The 18,298-nt window shown below is 45.8% G+C and overlaps 1 protein-coding gene across 3 annotated transcripts in view; it reads right to left on the bottom strand.

Moving 5' to 3' along the window:
* PLXNA4 (plexin A4) overlaps nt 1–18,298 on the bottom strand; it is a 475,791-nt gene that overhangs the window by 68,866 nt on the left and 388,627 nt on the right. For all 3 annotated transcript variants that reach the window (XM_030479279.1, XM_030479280.1, XM_030479281.1), the window contains exons 12-16: nt 17,229–17,419; nt 11,577–11,728; nt 10,559–10,676; nt 5,240–5,376; nt 3,419–3,586 (exon numbers count right to left, since the gene is read on the bottom strand). In XM_030479279.1, coding sequence (XP_030335139.1) covers nt 3,419–3,586; nt 5,240–5,376; nt 10,559–10,676; nt 11,577–11,728; nt 17,229–17,419 — 766 coding nt within the window. The remainder of the gene's footprint in view (nt 1–3,418; nt 3,587–5,239; nt 5,377–10,558; nt 10,677–11,576; nt 11,729–17,228; nt 17,420–18,298) is intronic.

Raw genomic sequence — 18,298 nt, 5'->3', positions numbered from 1 at the left:
CCAGACGTATGAAACGTGTGTGCATATGTACAGATATATGAGTGAGTGTATATATACAGAAATCCTTTTATTTAATCAACCAAGTCTGTGCACACAGTTTTAAACCCATGTGTTAAAAATTCTCTGTTTGGTTTGGAAACCGAGCTTGAAGGCTCAGATCACAGTTACTAAGCACAGCCACAGATCAGAGAGGGGTTGAAGACACAAAATCACCCCCAAATCCTCTCTGGCTTGCAAATCAAGCACATAAAACTGTTCCTTTGCATGAGACCCACCAACCATTGCCTTTCGTGTCTGCAGCTGAATGCCCAGTCATGGTGACTTCTCAACCAGGTAGGATCAGAGCACGGTGACATGTTGCTGCCCAGCAAAATGACAGAGGTGCCAAGACTATGAGCTTCCTTAATTTAACTCCTTATTATCCCAAAAGCTCTGAGCATAATCTTCTATCTGCAGACTCAGATAATTCCCAGACGTTACTCAAATCAAACCCAGATCAAAAGTATTAACGCAGCCTCATAAAATTCAAGTTACCTGCCAGCCCAGTGGGATTGTCTTTCTTTTTTTTTTGGTTATGGGAGTGAATTAGCAATAATCTTTTCTTTATTGTCTTGGAAAATGGCACTTGAGAAGGTTTTAAGCCAGGCTCGGTACATTCATTCACTAATTTTGCAAAGCTGGTTTAGTAGCAATCATTTATCCCTCCAAACAGCTTAGCCCCACAGCCAGGAGTGATGAATCAGAGAAGCACAGTGGATTTGCTTTAATGAATTATACCACGTAGCAAATATACTGAGTAACAGCATCCTCCATCCATCTCCAGATCCACGTGTCTTGACTATTTTATTTCTTGCTTGATTCTCAGGACTGGAGTTGGATGCACTTTCATCCAGCTCTGTGTGGAGGCCTTACACTAATGCTTGTCTCCATCACGACCTGCTGGATGGAGCTCCACAGCTAACAGCTATAGTGCTTAAAGCTGTCCTTGACACTATGGTATACCGTAGTGTAAAATCCTGGATATTGCATCTTCTCTCTCTGCACCCTCTTCCGAGGTTGTGAACCTTCAGAGTGATTTGAAAGTGCACAAGAAATGGAATGAAAGTGCGTAGGTCTGGTTAAGGTTAGGGCCATGAAGATGCTGCGAGGGCTGGAGCAGCTCTGCTCTGGAGCCAGGCTGAGAGAACTGGACTGGTTCAGCCTGGAGAAGAGAAGGCTCCTGAAGGGGAGACCTTAGAGCAGGTCCAGTGCCTAAAGGAGCTACAGGAAACCTGGATAGGGGCCTTGGACAAGGGCCTGTAGGGACAGGACAAGGGGAATGGCTTGAACCTCACAGAGGGGAGATTGAGATGAGCTCTTAGGCAGAAGCTCTTCCCTGTGAGGGTGCTGAGGCGCTGGCACAGGGTGCCCAGAGAAGCTGTGGCTGCCCCATCCCTGGCAGTGTTCAAGGCCAGGTTGGACACAGGGGCTTGGAGCAACCTGCTCTAGTGGAAGGTGTCCCTGCCCATGGCAAGGGGTTGGAACTAGATGATCTTAAGATCCCTTCCAATCCAAACCATTCTGTGACCTGAGGCCAAGCAGAGGAAGTTCCCCTTGATGCAACTTTCCTGGGGATACTAAGGGAATTCACTCTCCTGGGCTGTCAATCCTGCACCTTTTAACCGGCCCTGAACTCACTTTAATAAGGAAGGGAGTGAAGCAATTTCTCATTTCACTGATAACTTGAACTCTGCCTGAAAATAACCCCCCAAATGGAAAATCCAGACACTAAAGCTTCAAGCCCAATGTGCAAAGATTCAATCCGGCTGAATCAGTAAATTCCTTCATGGAAATTAAAGGCACTAATTGATTTGTGAAAACAGCTTCTGGATGGGAGCTGAACTGAGGGGATTTACAAGCCCTGCTCCTAATCCCCAGTTACTTCAATCAGTCCAGCTTGACAGGGAAGCAGAGAGCTGCTGTGGATGAATGAGGGGAGGATAAGATTTCTTATTTTGTACCTTTTCCAAGGGAATAACAAAGCATTTAATGGCCAATTTCTCTCTTCCCAAGGCCATTTCGGCAGGCTTCTGAGAGCATTTGGGTGTCACTTTGACGCTGTCCACAACCAGGGCAAATGCTCCTCTCAGACACCTTCATCTGAACCCTCTGAATTCACCAAAGCAGCATCAATGGGGTGAAGAGAAACAGGGATGGCTAACAAGGAGAAAGGCTGTTTGATGAGGCAGGGACCAGGGCTCCCTTTGTGTCTCATCTCAGGAGACAGCCCTGGAGCTTCCAGGCATGACAGCCAAACAAGCAATGCTTAGTCCTTAGCCAACAAGTCCATGAAGGCTGTGGAAAAGGTAGGAACTGCTGCTTGCAAACACAAGGGAGATTCACCTCTCTAAGTCTAAGCACAGTTATTCATACCTGGGTTTAAGATGTCAGTGACTGGTCCTGCTGCCATGCAAAGCTGTGGAGCCAGCCCAATGAGGCCTGAAACACAGCCGTGACCAGAAGCATTAGGAATTGCAGCTTTTAGGGATACAAACGTGTAGTACCCCTAACAAAACTGTAGAGTTTTGTTCAAGTGCAGTTTGCAGTGTGCCTGGGACCTTTGCATGGAAGGTGCTAACGTAGTGGGAAGCATTTTATGATTAGTAGCCCAGGGAGGCTGTGGATGCTCCATCCCTGGCGGTGTTCAAGGCCAGGTTGGACAGAGCCTTGGACCACATTGTTTAGTGCAAGGTGTCCCTACCCATGGCAGGGGGGTTGGAACTAGGTGATCCTAAGGTCCTTTCCAACCCTTACTATTCTATGATTCCATGATTCTATGATTCTATGATTCTATGATTCTAGTTTAACCAGCACCAGTGGTCTGTAATATTACTCAGACACGGAGAATCTTGGTGCTGGAGATAAACCGTGGGCTGCAGTAAAAAGGGAGAAAGCTTCAACACTATGTTGGAGACTTCAGAGAAGCATAGAATGGTTTGTGTTAGAAAGGACCTTAGGATCATCCAGTTCCAACCCCCTCCATGGGCAGTGATACCTTCCACTAGAGCAGGTTGCTCCAAGCCCTGTCCAGTCTGGCCTTGAACACTGCCAGGCATGGAGCATTCACCGCTTCCTTGGGCAACCTGTGCCAGTGCCTCACAACTCTAGCAATAAAGAATTTCTTCCTTATATCTAACCTGAATCTCCCCTGTTTAAGTTTGAACCCATTCCCCCTTGTCCTAACCACCTACCTTTGTAATTAAAGCATAAAACCAAGACGAGCTTATGGTGACCATTTGCAGTTGGATTTTGCAAATCTATTTCTCAGTGAACACAAATGCTTGGCAGGTACTCTTCTATATCAAGAACCAATATGAACACACCAGTGTTGCATTAGAAAACCATGGGAGGTCTTAGGTGGTGTCCATGGGATGCTTACCTGAAGATGCTCCACTCAGGCTCGATCCGCAGGATAGTCGGATCCTCTACATATTCATACTGCAACTCCTGATGTATTTTGGCCTTGTCCACTCTCACAGACACCTTCACCTTCTCAAAGCCTTCATCTGAGGCAGTGGTGTTACAGACAATGTGTTTGGTGGATCTCCTGTGAGCAGAAGTAAGTAAATATAAACCAGATGCCACCAGCAGCAAAAAAACACGGTTCCAAAGAGAGCCCAGCTACTTATTCATATGTCCTGTGACCTTAACCTATGCGCTGTGAAGTGGTGGGACTCACTGCTACAGAAATACACTGTGAGTAGTGTAACAGATTTACCTGAGGAAGTGACATTGCCTATTCACTACTTTAAATAAAACCCCAAAAGCCATAATTTCTCATGTTGCAGAGTGAAAACTGAACCCCAAGGGAAGTCCAAACCAGACCACTCTCCACAGGTATTTTTGTGTGATTAAATGCCTGATGGATGTTTCCTTCCTGCCTGCAGTCATATTCAGCAGCAGCTCATAAAGAGGGGTGTTTGCACCTTAGCTTTCCAGTCTGGGATAATAAAGTTAACTTTGCATTAAGACTGTAAGTTTTGTTTAAGCGCAGTTTGCAGTGTGCCTGGGGCCTTTGCATGGAAGGTGCTAACATAGTGGGAAGCATTTTATGATTAGACTCAAAGAGGATTCTGCATAAACCTTTCCTTTTGGCTGGGGCTCAAAGCCCGCTCCAGGTCTGAACATTTCATAAAAAGCCAAAAATCCAGGCTCTAAACATCCTAAATTTTCCCAGACTTGTGATTCATGATGCAGCCTCATCTTATACTCCTAGAAAGCACAAAGCAAGGTGCATCCTTCCCTTGCAGCAAGAAACTCACTTCACTGACTGCTTCCTCCAAGTGCTCTCCAAATTCCCATGAAAGACCAAGCTCAATCCTTCCTAAAACTCCCCAGTCTCTTCAATAAGAATCTTCAAGCAGCTGGGGTTCCCTCTTGGTCTTCTAAATCACAAGCTGTGACTTCCCCCTCCTGAATTATAGATGCTAAATCACACCACAGCCATGACAGGCAGATAAACAGGATCCCCCCAGCCAGGAGAATGAAGGGCATTGCCCCAAGTCAGTGGTCCCAGGTCTTCTGTGAATGAGCCCTTCTTCTGCCAAGGATACACTGGGACTAATGTGCCAACTTCACCTTCAGCCTCCACTGATATTGGCAGCAAAACATGTTGCACTGGGTAGTTCTGAGCTGCGGGAGCCTCTGGGAATGGGATTCAGGCTCATTCTCACAGGGATCAGGGAACATTCAGCAGGTAACATTGACATTAAGCTTTTCTGAACTGCGATTGAACAGGAGCCAACCCAGAGCTAAAATGTGGCAAATCATCCATTTCTTAGCACTACAGGACTATTCTGGGGTAAAAGGGAGATGTTTTAATACTTAGAATCGATGTTGTCAGATTTTCTCTGACACCTCTGTTAAAGCAGAGACATGAAAATGGATCTTTTAAACAACATAGTCTCTGAGCAAGTAACAAAACAAAGGACCATGGAGAATTGTAGTGAAATTTGACAAGGAGTCATGGAAAAAACCACATAAAATACAGATCAAAACAATGAAATAAATCCTGTTCTCCCACCCCAAAACATGCACAGCAAGGATGTGCATGGTACAGAATGCAAAAGTCCCATTGCTGAATGAATAGACACGGCCATAGGCAAAGGAGGTGCTTGAGGGACAGGGACAGAAGTGTCTCGACTGTAATCGCTCACATCTTCAGACTCAGGCATGTACAGTAGGAAGGACTCATCTTTACCTGTAGAAGAGGCAGGGTTGTCGCCCAAAGGTCACGATGACATTGCTGCCTGCATTGAGGTTGTTGCCTGTAATTGTCACTTGGGTGCCACCCGATACTGGTCCCCGCTTCGGCTTGAGATCAGAGAGGGTAAGAGTCTGTGAAGGCAAAAGGTCATGTTGAAAGCACAGCAGAGAAGCATTTCAGAGATGGAGAGAGGCAGGTACCTTCAGGGATTAATCATGTGTTAGGTGGACTTCAGAAGATGACCATTTCTTCTAGTCAATGGAGGAGCCTAGGGTTGATACCAGTCTTAACATAGTTACCCTGCTTGAATGTCAAGTTGGTGGGATGAATGCAGACCTAACCCCATTTGTTCTCCTTACCGCTGCAAAATCAAGACCACCCTTGGCCCATCTCAGAAAAACTCTGCTTGCAAAGTCAGTCCCAGGCCTGGAGCAGCTTCAGCCATGATCTCCCATCTCCATTGCTTGTTTAACACAGCTCAGGTGTTGTCTTTGCCATCATGCAACACCACCTCTGCAAAATAAACTGGGTCCTGAACTGGCTGATTAGATCTTGATGGGGACTTTCCATCTACGAACTGTGAAGCTCACAAGTGATGAAAAGATTGCTCTGGACCCTACTGATCTGGGAAGGCAACAGAATCTGCTCTACAGCTCCAAAGAGATGCCTAAAAACTGCTGTTGTGTTCATGGGCTTTTTTCCTTGGAACTGAGGAGAGCTGTGATTTAGCAGAGCATCTGAGCTCATGTCTTGTCTCTCACACGTGCCCACCTCATGACCCCAGATATTTCTCTCTTATCATACTTGGATGCTGAGACAGTCTAGTACTCATGAGTGTCCTGCATGGTGGTGCTCATGTTGAGATGTACTCTGAAATACTACAGCCACAAAAGGAGCACTGTCCACATGAACTCCTTTTTCCTTTCTCTGCTGATATTCCAAGCCTCTCTTCCAAACACAACACAGTGCTGCACTAATATAGCAAAAAAAGGGGATGATTCTTTTAGGGGCCCCAAATCTCAAACCTCTTTTTCTTACTCCCCTTCTCTCTGTTCTTTTCCAAATCAAGATAAAACACTTGCATTCTGAAGGCATGGATCACCCTGCTACCACAATGCAGAGAGGAGACATCCATTTTCAGGGAGAAATTTGGAGTTACAGTTTATTCTTTCATTTGCATTTTAATAGAAAAACTTTCTATTCAGTCCCAAGTGAAAAGCTACTATATGCATTTAAATGAAGAATATTTCCACCTCCCTCCTCTTTAAGAATGATGACACAAATGCTCAAAGCTCTTCTCAGCTCCTCTGAACAAGTAGGTGCACCGCGCGGTCACCTCATTGAGCTTTGGATCCATGTTTATAAGCCCACCTGACACACACCACAGCTCCCTCTTTCACACACACAGATCCCTCTCTGTCCCTGACCCTCTCTGGGTAATCATTTTGAAGAACAGCAGTAAGGTTTCCACCTTGCTTTTGTTCTAAATGCAGCTGCCTCATGGAGAAAGGGCTGAACATGAAAATCAGACATACAGCTCTGTAGTAAAATCTGCTGTCAGAGCCGGACAGTTCTTGTGTTTAAAGTTGACTGGTTTTGACAGGATGGTTTGGAAACTGTTTTTATACTTTTCTAATATTCTCTAACAGCTATTATTGGGATAAAAGATGCAGGAACAGTATGTAGATGCAAAAGATGCAGGAAGAGTATGTAGATGCAAAATATGCAGTTCAGTATGTAGTGCTCCTCTTCATTTAGGGTACCACCTCAAGCTCTGATGGCATTTCCTCTTTAATGCCTTATTGATGGCCACCCCCACCAGCCCATTACTGCTGTTGCTGTGAGAAAATGGGTTGAGAATGGCCAACCTGGTGCACAACAGCTACAAACCATAGAGGAACACTTGAGTTAAAGACCCTAAGCCCACTCCTCGGTGGGTTTTATTCCCTCTCCTCAGAGGTAGGTAAATGTAGCCATGCCCTTTTGAGGATCCTGGCAGACCAGAGCTACCTCAGCAACGCTCCTTGCTAAACCGCTGCTGTGTCTCGTGCCGAGCTTACAAAAGGATTTGTGGCTCAGCTTTCAAAGTTGCAATAAACCATTAATTATTCACAGTGGCCTTCATCAATATTGCACAGCATGTTTGCCGTGAAACTCAGCCTCCAGACTATTGACCATTTCCTTGCTGGTGATGGAAAATGCAAGTGGGTCTGGTGGATCTGTAATAGGCTGAAGTGGACAATGAGGGTAAGAGGACAGGACATCTTCTGTACCTTCCTAGGAGCTTGTCTACTTTCCTCTGCTCCCCAACCCTTCTCTTTCCTCCAATACCTCCTCCAAACACGCTGTACACAGAGAAGCTGCCATCAGAGCTGTGTCTAAACTGACCTCATGGAGCATATTAAGAGATTGGTTCCCAATTCGTTTCTCCTTGGGACAAGGGCAGAGCAAGATGTGACACACACAGCGCGTGTACCTGTGTTTCCTTTCTATAGGTTCAACAATAGCAGTGGGAAGGGAATGATGGAAGGGAGACCTGTTGCAAATGCTAACCTGGAAGAGGATTTTAGGAGCAGACCCAGAAGAGTTGCAATCAAAGTAGCCACATCACCTGCACTGAGCCTAATACGCTCATCCAAAGCCAGAATAAAGGCAAACTTGCTTCAGTATCTGAATTGAAAAGTGAAGGGAAAATTTTATTGATTGAAAGACCATGGAAATTATCATAGCAACAAAATGAATAGCTGAAAATAATTCTTCTCATTTAGATCATTATAAATTTAATTTCATTATAGATTTCATTTCAGCCTGCAACCAAATGCTTTGTTTCCCTTTTGGCTTACTGTGCTCTCTAATGCAATTTGCATTTTTGATCACAGATGAGTTTAAAGCAAACTAACAGCATTTTGAATGTAAAAGTTCTGGCTAGAAATGTGGAGAACTGTTCTAGCATCTCTAAACTAAGCTGCCTCTTTTTTAGAACACCGAAATGAAATACTCTGTTGAGTTCAAAACATCATCTCTTTGAATTCTTGCAGGAGAAGGGAAGGCTGAACCTACTGGCCAAATGTGACCCTGTTTTGCTACCCATCTTTTGAAAAGCAATTTTCCACTGGATTTACCATGCATCAGAAAGTGACATTTATCTCCCATGTGATGCCCTTCCTTTGTTTTCAAACATCTTCCTTCCCTTCAAGCTGCCACCCACCACTGCAGGATGCCAAGGCACGTTGTGACGCCTGCAATAACATCTCTACAATCCCGGCAGGAGCATTGGAGAAATCCAAATCACACCAACAAACACAGCTCCTGTTATGAAAACAATGGATGTGGGAAAGAGCATGTGACGGGCAGGCTGGAGAGCATCTGTATTATTCTGTCTAGCACGAAGGTATCGAGGTATTCAGCGGAGAAAACCCTGTTGACTTCATGCTCATGCATGGCTGGGGTAGGTGGCAGCAGGAAAGCCAGCAAGCAGAGGGAAAAGTTGTCACTGATAGACACAGATGATCAAAATCAGACAGTAATTCCAAGGGTAGCAAAGGTGACACGCTGAAGTGTATTGTCCTGGAAAGAACCCTTCTGTATGCCCAATGGGGGCTATCTCTTAAGATGCTTCTTTGCCCCCACCACCTGAGTGACATTGGAAAATACAAAGAATAGAGGAATTTCTGTAGCTCAAGGGAGAAATATAAGATTTTGCATTCATTACCAGTTCCCTTTACCTTAAAAAGATGCTTGGGATATGCCCAGGAAGGAGCCATTCACTTGCAGGAGTTGAGAGCTTTCGATGGGAACAAAGAGGCCATTTCAAACCTGCACAGATCAAGGCCAGGAAATGCTTGCATGTCCCTCCGAGGACAAGGGGCATTTGAGGAACAAGCAGGTCTCTTGGACAAAGAGCATTGTCAGAAGGGAGCAAAAAAAGCAAGTTGAGCGGACAACATGTGTTTGGCTTTGCTCTTCAATTTCACCACAGCAAAGAGATAGTCTCAAGCTGAACTTGCACCAGTATAGGGTGGAATCAGGCCTAGAGCCCCTCTGACTGCTTTGCAAGCTAATGTCCCCACAGACAGCATAAAAAGCCAGTTTGCCAGCCTCAGCAATCTAAATGGAGGAGTGTGGCTGCTCTCCAAGTGCCATCAGCCCACGCTGAGTGGAACTTATGTGTGTCGCCATCCCTAGGGACTTCTGATTTCAACTCCAAATTCCTCATGGCTAAGTCCTGTCTCCAAACCACCCACCTTTAAAAGCTAACCGAAGTTCAATCTTGCTGGTGTCTATCGTTACACCATAGAGCACCCAAAACAGTTTCCCACTTGCACTAAACCCCAGTGGTGCTGTACAGCTTACTGGAAGCCTGAACGGTGAACTAGTCTCTCCTGATCTAATGCTGCTTCTGGACAACCAAAACACCATTTAATTCAAATATTTCTTCAATGCTACATCTTGCAGAAACACCTACCATTGCTATGGTGACTGCCTGTAGCCCAGTAAATGTGAATTTTTGTCCTTGCTAACAGAAGGCCATGGGCTTTGCACTAACACACCATCACAAGGACTCAGGATGTCTCTGTGTTCACCATGCCCTGAGCTGGGTGTCCCTGTGGTCACAAGTGTCTTGTGGCCAAGGGCCTCGTGCCTGACCTGTCTGAGCTCAGGGCTGAGGACACCTGACATGGCCAAGGGCTGCTGCCCCGGGCAGGCTCTGCCCAGCAAACACCAGCCCTTTGTGTGCCCGGGCTGGGCACTGGGCAGCGCTGCCACTGGTGCTGGGGACCAGGGAGAAGGGGAGGAAGATACCCCAAGAGTGAGGAGGAAGAAACCCCACCATGGACATCACACCCATCCCAGGGAAGACTTCACGATGATGATGACTAGTGTCAACCCCCATGTTTCTCCTGGAAGACACTGGTTCCTTCAGCTGTAGGGCCTGGGGGAATGCTGGTAGGATGAGCATCACACCCTGGAGAAGAAGTAAGGTACTAGGGAAGGTTTTTTTTTTCTTTTCCTTTTTTATAGCATTTTTTAACTATTAATGAGGATTTTCTGTACTAATTTGGAACATGACTGTATGTAACTGTAATTGGGCTAATAATTTGGACTATTATTAGATTGTTAAAACATTAATTAGGCAAGCTATTTTTGTTCGTAACAAGAGTTTGAAATGAAAAAGAAAGGAAATTGCTGCATTCAGAACAGCAGTGAAGAGCTCAGAGTCTGAATGTGGCCAAGGACAATGGATAGATGTAGCAAAGGGGACAAGGGACTGAGGACCTTCAAGGCCAAGGAGAACTTTTTGCAGGAGCTTACCATAAAGTAGTAGAGTTGTGAAGACCTGGCCATGAACTCTGGTTTGCACTCGGCCACGCAGATTTCCACAAATCCGGCATGCTGGCTGGGCTTGGCCTCCCCCATCTCACACACTATCCTGTGGAGAAAAGGTGAACCAGAAGTAAGGTTTAAATGATGGTTTGGGTGGTCTGGGTAAGATGGAATTGGAGCAAACAGCCCACAGTGCTGGGGAATGGACTGTAGACTTAACCCATCCTCTTCTTCCCAACCTAGGAACCACAGTGTGGACTAAGTGATTCTTTAAAGAGTGGTGGCTTTTGGCTGTTGGCCTTTGGTGAGACAAATCATGGAATTATAAAATCAAATCCACAGAATGGTTCGTGTTGGAAGAGACCTTAAAGCTCATCCAGTTCCAACCCCCTGCCATGGACAGGGACACCTTCCACTAGAGCAGGTTGCTCCAAGCCCCTGTGTCCAACCTGGCCTTGAACACTGCCAGGGATGGGGCAGCCACAGCTTCTCTGGGCACCCTGTGCCAGCACCTCAGCACCCTCACAGGGAAGAACTTCTGCCTAAGAGCTCATCTATATCTACCATCTTTCAGCTGGTGTAAATGATTAGCTGGTGTAAATCCACATAGTTTCACTTAAATATACAGACAATGCTGGGCTGAGGTCTGACCCCAGGGGTCCCTCTGTCCAGCCTTGCATGGTGGACAACTTTGCAGCTGTAAGGCTTAATGATGTCTCCTGCATGTGCTAAGCTGCTTCTTGGGACTGCTGCCCCCCAAACTGGTATTGAACATCCTTGTGTTATGCGAAAAACAGAGGATAACTTCAGGGCCATGAGGATTATCTAAATGTGCAATCCAAATACGGTAATAAATGGATTATTAGCTCCTGCACTGTAGGAATGGCATCTTCCATTCATCCCTTCCAAGGTTGGGTGAAATGGACTCCTTAGAAGACCCTACAGGTAGCAATGATTGTTGTACTAGGTGTACTGTGGCCCACTGTCTGCCACACACCCAACTTACTGCTCTGCTGGGATGTACCCTTCCACCAGCGGTTTGCACTCCACTCCGGCCACTTTAACATGAGATGCAATATCTCTGAACTCCAGCCCCAGGTTCTCCCCACGGATGGTCACTTTGGTCCCACCTTCACGAGGCCCTGTCACTGGGTTGATCTAAAGAAACAAGCCGAGACAAATGAGAATAATTAAACCACCTATGCACAGACATCAGCATCCCCTCAGGTGGAAGAAGATGCAATATCAAGTCTCTTTGTGAGCAGTTCTGAATGCTGAATAACTGAGGGATTAAACTTGCGCCAGGTACATTACTTGGTCCAAATATATATCACACATGCCCCAACATCAGAGTATACAAAGTTCTGCCCCAGATTTCATTCGCTCTCATTTAACTACTTGCAAAATATCCAGGGATGAGTATGAGATGTGTTCTAGGTAGGAGGAGTATTTTCCGGTGCTGTGGCTGAGCTCTGTGCTTTATAGACGTAGAATCATAGAATGGCTAGGGCTGGAAAGGACCTTAAGATCATCTAGTTCCAATGAGCCATGGAAAGACAGCAGAGTGGCCTGGTGGAAAGAAACGGGAGGAAGAACAAGAAAAGGGAACAAATGGTTTCAGCCAGTCACTTTGAATCCTAAATGCCGAGCCCAAAGCACATGGAGTTTTTGATCTGTTCTGGAGGAAGGTGTTGGTCATGCATCACAAACTCAGCTGAACATGTCCACCTGAAGAAAACAGCTGAGACAACAGAAACAGCATGTCAGATTAGGTGTGGAGTAGGTGGATGGTGACTGAGACAGCAGCAGTTGCTATGTGCCAACATTTATTTCTGAGAGCTCCAAATACCTTCACAGAGAGCTGAGGCCAGCAAAAGGGAGCTTGGACAGCTTATTTGTAGGGTGGACAGCCCTTGAGCCCCAGCATGAATGAGTGGCTATCCCAATCATCCCAGTGGCTGGTGGCTGGTTTGCTTCCCAGTCTGGACCTTTTCCAGATCCTAGCAGTGACAGGATCGCTATGTCTTGTGTTGGGAAGCAGAGCCAAAGCACGACCCAAACTCCAAAGCTCAGGTCTCCCTCCCACTGCAGAGCCTCACCCTGCACCCAGAGCTATCTGTCTATGTGCAATATTTCTGGCCCATTCTGCATCACATCCATCACCCTTGTTCAGAGCCAGGTGGAAATTAGCATCGAAGTTGTCTCCTCGACATTGAACAACACATAAATCACTGGGCTGGCCCTTAATTCTCTCAGTTCTGCCCTTCCAATTATTCACTGTGTCCAAATGCTTTGCCATACAACTGGTTAGTTGAAAGGGGTTTCAGGAGTTGCTTTCAAAGGGTATTCCCTGCTGCCCACTCTGGCTGCCATCTGCCAGCGTTGGCAAAGCTTTGTCTGCAGTGAGGAAGGGGGAATTCCCTGTCTGAGGTCCCTACCCGCTGGCCAATGGCTTTGCCAACTGGGAATCTAGGGTTGGCAGCAAGACCTTCGCAGAACAGTCAAACTGGAAGGGAAAATTGAGGCACTGGCACAAGCAGTGCTGCTTGTGACCACTTCCCAGTGCTGAGGCTGGCACCAGGGTTAGACTAATTTCCAACCAGAGGTCAGTTTTCAGAAGGTCCATCTTTAGTAAAAGGAGATACCTTGGCATCTTTAAGGGATATTAAATTTAGGATATTTAATGTTAGGTGCCATGAACCACCTCCTGAATGTGTCTTTGCTCTGACTACCCGTGGAATCAACAGATGTTAACAAATACATAGCACAGATGATCACAGACAAGCTCTTGGATCTGTAGCATTGTGTTGTGGACACAAAACCTCTGCAGCACAAGATCCCTGCAGCACCCTGGTCTCAGGTCCAAAACCCACATATACCACTTAAGCCAACAAAATCAGAACCATAGCAGGTTTATTCCTACTCCAAAAGTCAACAAGATACTGAAGTCCTAAAAAGAAACATTCATAAATCTGAGAGGTGAAAAGACCATTTGGATTGGCTTTGACCTTTGGATGGTCTGTGGTGATGAGATTGGTGGACAAGTAGAAAATGGATAAAAAGAGAAAGAAAGAGAAAGGCATTTGTGGTTATTGTCTATGAAATGGGGAAGGTATCTTTAAAAATTAGGATGAAATTGACATTTCTAGTCCAGGAGAAACTAATCCCAAATGCCTCAGTGAGGGTCTGAACATGGAAAACTTCTTTTCCAAAAATGGGAATTGCAACATATTTTCATTCTGAATAATTAATAAATATCTATTCAAGCAAAGTTTTCTGTTTGAAATACTTGTTTTGCTGACAGTAGTTAATCCTGTCCTGATAAATCACTGTACAAATAATGCTGGAAGGCTACAATATATCACCGTACCAAATGCAATCTAATAAGTGCTCAAAATGAAAAAGTTACAAAAAAGATAGACTAAAAGTCTTATAATTTGTCTTATTTCCTTATTCCCATGGCATATTTTGATTCCATTTTGCTGTATTAAACCTGCCATCAAATGGTTTTTACTTGTTTTAGTAAGGTAGGTGTCTAGCAAGCTAGATCTGTGGTTAATTAGGGCTCACCTGTGCTTGAAAGAGTTTGCTAGCATGGACTGTACATCTCATAGCAGAGTAAAAGATGATTTTTTCTCTCATATGACTTACGCCATTACCCTGAATAAAAGAAGGTGTAGTGGTGAAAAGGAACATCTTGCTGGAAAGGCCCATTTTTTGGAACCAAGGGTGAGTTTGAGACAAAAGTTTCACTGCCAAAGTCACAAACAACTCAGTGGAGACATTATCATCCCTCTTCCATTTCTGTCTAAAGCACGAGATCTTTATAAATCCTTGCTCCAACTCAAAAAGCATCAACAGGAAACTTCCCAGAGTGAAGCCAGCACAACACCTCTGAACACCTCCACTGGGTGATTTTTAATTGGTAAAGGCCAGCTGTAAAACCCACTTATTTCCTTAAAACAGGAGGGCTTGGGATTCTCTCAGGAGCATGTGGGAGATGTCTTAACCCCAACCCATTGCACTCCCAGAGATGCGTACCAGAAGAAGGTGTTACCACTCTGTTTCACAGCAAGAGAGAAGGAGCCTGTTTCTGTCACGGGTGCAAAAATATGGAACAAGACCTGTCAATTTGGGAGAGGAAAACACAGGAAAGGATAAAAATGGTGCCAGGAAGCCTCAGCGTTCTCTCGAAGACCCAGAGCTGCGACACTGCATTACAATTTACACCCTCCGCTCATACTGGCCCAGTGCTGGAGCTTTGTCACGTCCTAAAGGAGGTTTTGTGGCAATATAAATGCAAGAGCTAGTAAGTAAGCGCAGGAAGCTCTTGCTGGGTATGTGTGTGTGCGTGTGTAAGTGTGAGTACATGTGTTGTTTCTCCTTTGCCTGCACATATACTGCCCTGGAGCCTCGCCAGTATACGCATGCTGTTACCAACCGCTCCAGACCTACCATTAGCTGCAATATATATCCAGTCACTTGAGATTACTTCCATGCTAATGGCTCAGAAAAAGACTTTCCAAGAGCTACTTATGATTGCACCAGGCAGCTGGAATATTTCATGGGCAAATATTGCAATGATCTGTTAGAGCTTTGGGAGCTGTTGGAGGAAATGCCAGCAGAATTAGAGTTATGTCCCCTCTGAAGCTGTAGGGTGGAGAATGAGTACTTTGCAGTTCATAAAGAGACAGAAAATGCAGGATTGGGGGCAAAGCATGGCAGAGAAATGTGGGTGGATCTTCAGGACATCATACTACTGCACGGTCCTTGTGTTTTAGACTTCTGCTTTAGTTAGTCATCATAGAATCATAGAATCATGGGATAGTTTGGGTTGGAAGGGACCTTAAAGATCACCTAGTTCCAAGCTGCTGCCATGTCAGCTTCCTAATACCAAGTTATCTGAATGTGTGCAAAATTTGTGAACCTTCCTCAAGGTTTGAGAATCTGGAAAGATTCAAAAGAAATTTTCCCCATCTCCTAACTATTTTCAAGACGTCAAAGCCAAACTTTCAGATGGGGACGCTCATTCTGGCTGTCTGGGTTTGGTTTCACTGCTTCAGGTGGTTGTGGCAGGCTCAAAATACCAGCCATAGATAAATCCAAGTGTGGTGGACATCCACCTTGGAAACATCGGAATAAGCCTGGAACTCCAATGGTTCAACTGAGTGAGTACCTCGGGGACAATGCCTCTTGTTTGGGACTGATGAATGACAGGAAGACGGATCAAAAAACATTAAGAGGGGTTACTTCCAGTGGCATCTGGGAATAATAGATTCTACCCAGTCTTTGCTTTCACAAAACTTTCATGCATGGACATTGTTTAGGGCTCATCCATAACATGAAAACTTTTTGATTCGTAACCAAATATAATTGAAAACCATTTCTTGCTTTCTAAGAAAATAACCCACCTGATTATTCATCTTAATCCAAAACCATGGAGGTTGGATTTTCCTCCTTTACATTTCCCCTTACCTTCTCTGTCTTATTTTCCTCCTTACTTTTCCCATTTGCAAAATAAGCCCCAAGCCACCGTGAAAGGGTACTCATGTTAACTAAGACATGGTGACTGAGGAATGCTTAAAGCAGGAGGAAGTTGATAAGGATGGAACACTCATTTTCAAGGCTCAGATCTGTCCTGCTGTGTGCCCTGTGACCATGACAATGGTGCATGTCATTATGGCAAAGCATCCTTACACAGCAGACAAAAATCCCTTTAGACTGCAGGCACGATTTGTCTCCCTTCTCCCCCTTCCTCTGCTCCTTCTCTCTATGGTCTTTCTGTTCTCTGACCTCCTCTTTGTACCTATCCCCCAGCTCTTCCTTTGGTGCAATCAATAGGAAACCTTCTGAAGAACACTGTTATCCTGCAGGTCCTTCCCTCCAGCCTTGCATTCATTCTCTTCATCACTTAATAGGAGTTAATCTCTAAACTTTATTTAGTCCAGGCTTGATCCTGCTTCCCCTCTTGAGCCTTCAAAGGGGGAAAGCTGACAACTGTACAGAGCTTTGTTTGCTCTGTGAGGACTTCTTTCACCATGCAAAATCAGCCAGGCAAACAGAAGAGCATTACTCTGATGGAGTCACTGGAGTCTTGTACACTGACATTGTCCATGTCATGCTGCCAGGAAGCATGAACTACAACCTGCCCCTTCCTTGACCTCCTGTCAGCAAAGCTCAAACCACTCTGGGATCACTTAACATCTCCTTCTCAGCCAGGCTGGCCAGAGAGGCTCTTTCAAGATGGTTGGGCTCCTTTGACTACCCTCACATTGTCCATTCGAGAAGCCCCAGAGCATCTTGTCTCACCTTTAGCTGTTCCTCTAGAAGGCCAAGGTCTCATGAAGGCTTTGTGTCACATCAACCAGTCCTGTGTGGGCAGGTCAGATGCTATGGGGCTCCAGCAGACAATAAAGAACTGACTCATGTCCACACTGACTACAGTGGGAACGCTGAGACCCTGTTCAGATGTTGTACATACCTGAAACTGTGTGCCCACCTTTAAAGGCCACCATAACCTCCCATCCCCAAGGGTGCCTGTGGCTTTGCTTGACCCAGCAGAACCCAGCCCTCACCAACCCAAAGAGAAACCAGGAAAATAACCCAAGGAAAGGGTATGAGAGGGAATACCCCAACTTCTTGCAGATCCATGACTTACATCCGTGATCTTGGGGTTGGTGCATTTGCCCTTGGTGCTGGACAGCTCCAGCCACTGGCTGTCCTGGGCTGGGCAGTGCTGCTTCAGGGTGCACTGGTTCTGCCCCTCGCACCAACCGCACTCGAAGTCAGGGTCGGCTTTCAGGCAGAGTCCGCAACTGTCCCGCATGGCCCCGCACTTGTACAGGTGAACTGCAGGGATAGGAAAACAGAGAGGGCCTCAGAGATGCAGACAGCACAGGACAATGGTGGAATGAAGGCAGAACGAAGAACGAGAGAGGTGAAGGTGTTCTGTGATGCTTTCCCCAGAAGCAGGATGGAACCTCTCTAAGGGAGGTGAATAGTGGGGTGGAAATGTTTACATCCTTCTTGAAATCATAGAATCTCAGACTGCTTTGGGTTGGAAGGGAGCTTACTTAAAGCTCATTCAGGTCCAACTCCCTGCCATGGACACCTTCTACTAGACCAGGTTGCTCCAAGCCCCGTCAAGCCTCATTGAACAGAAATAAACTGCAGTTGTCAGAGTTGTTATTTCCCCGTGGAAAGGGTATTTGGAAGCTGAGAGAGGATGGCAGTGTGAACATGGGCTGTGCCACGCTGCTGGATGCCAGGGCTAGACAAGGATCTCCAGCCTGTTTTGTTTACTGTGTGGACTTAACCTTCAAGAGCCACTGTTTTGGGGAAGTACAGTGAAGGACTTTTTGCATTCAGACTGGCTATTTGAGCCATCAGATAAAGTCATCACAGAGGTGGGTGCAGGGGGAGATGGACAGGAAGGGGTCATGCCATGGGGAGAAAAGTCGCCTTCTGTATTGCTCTCCAGCTTCAGAGTGGAGTTGGTGCAAACCTCACCCACCACCCCTCAGCATGAGGGTGGACTTGAAACAGTGTGAGAAGAACAAGGGAATACCTGATGGGGAGAGATGGAGTGGGAGAACATATGGAAAGCGTCGAAGAAAAGAGAAGGTAAAACAAGGGAGGGAGAAATGTCTGAGGGGTGGTAATGTGAGAAGGGGAATCTGCAGGTCTGAGCTGTAAATGCAGAGCATCCAGGTTGCCTGGGGAAAGGCT

Source organism: Strigops habroptila, chromosome 3, assembly GCF_004027225.2.
Source record: "Strigops habroptila isolate Jane chromosome 3, bStrHab1.2.pri, whole genome shotgun sequence".
NCBI classification, from domain to species: domain Eukaryota; kingdom Metazoa; phylum Chordata; class Aves; order Psittaciformes; family Psittacidae; genus Strigops; species Strigops habroptila.
This window is presented reverse-complemented; position numbering and strand designations above follow the sequence as displayed.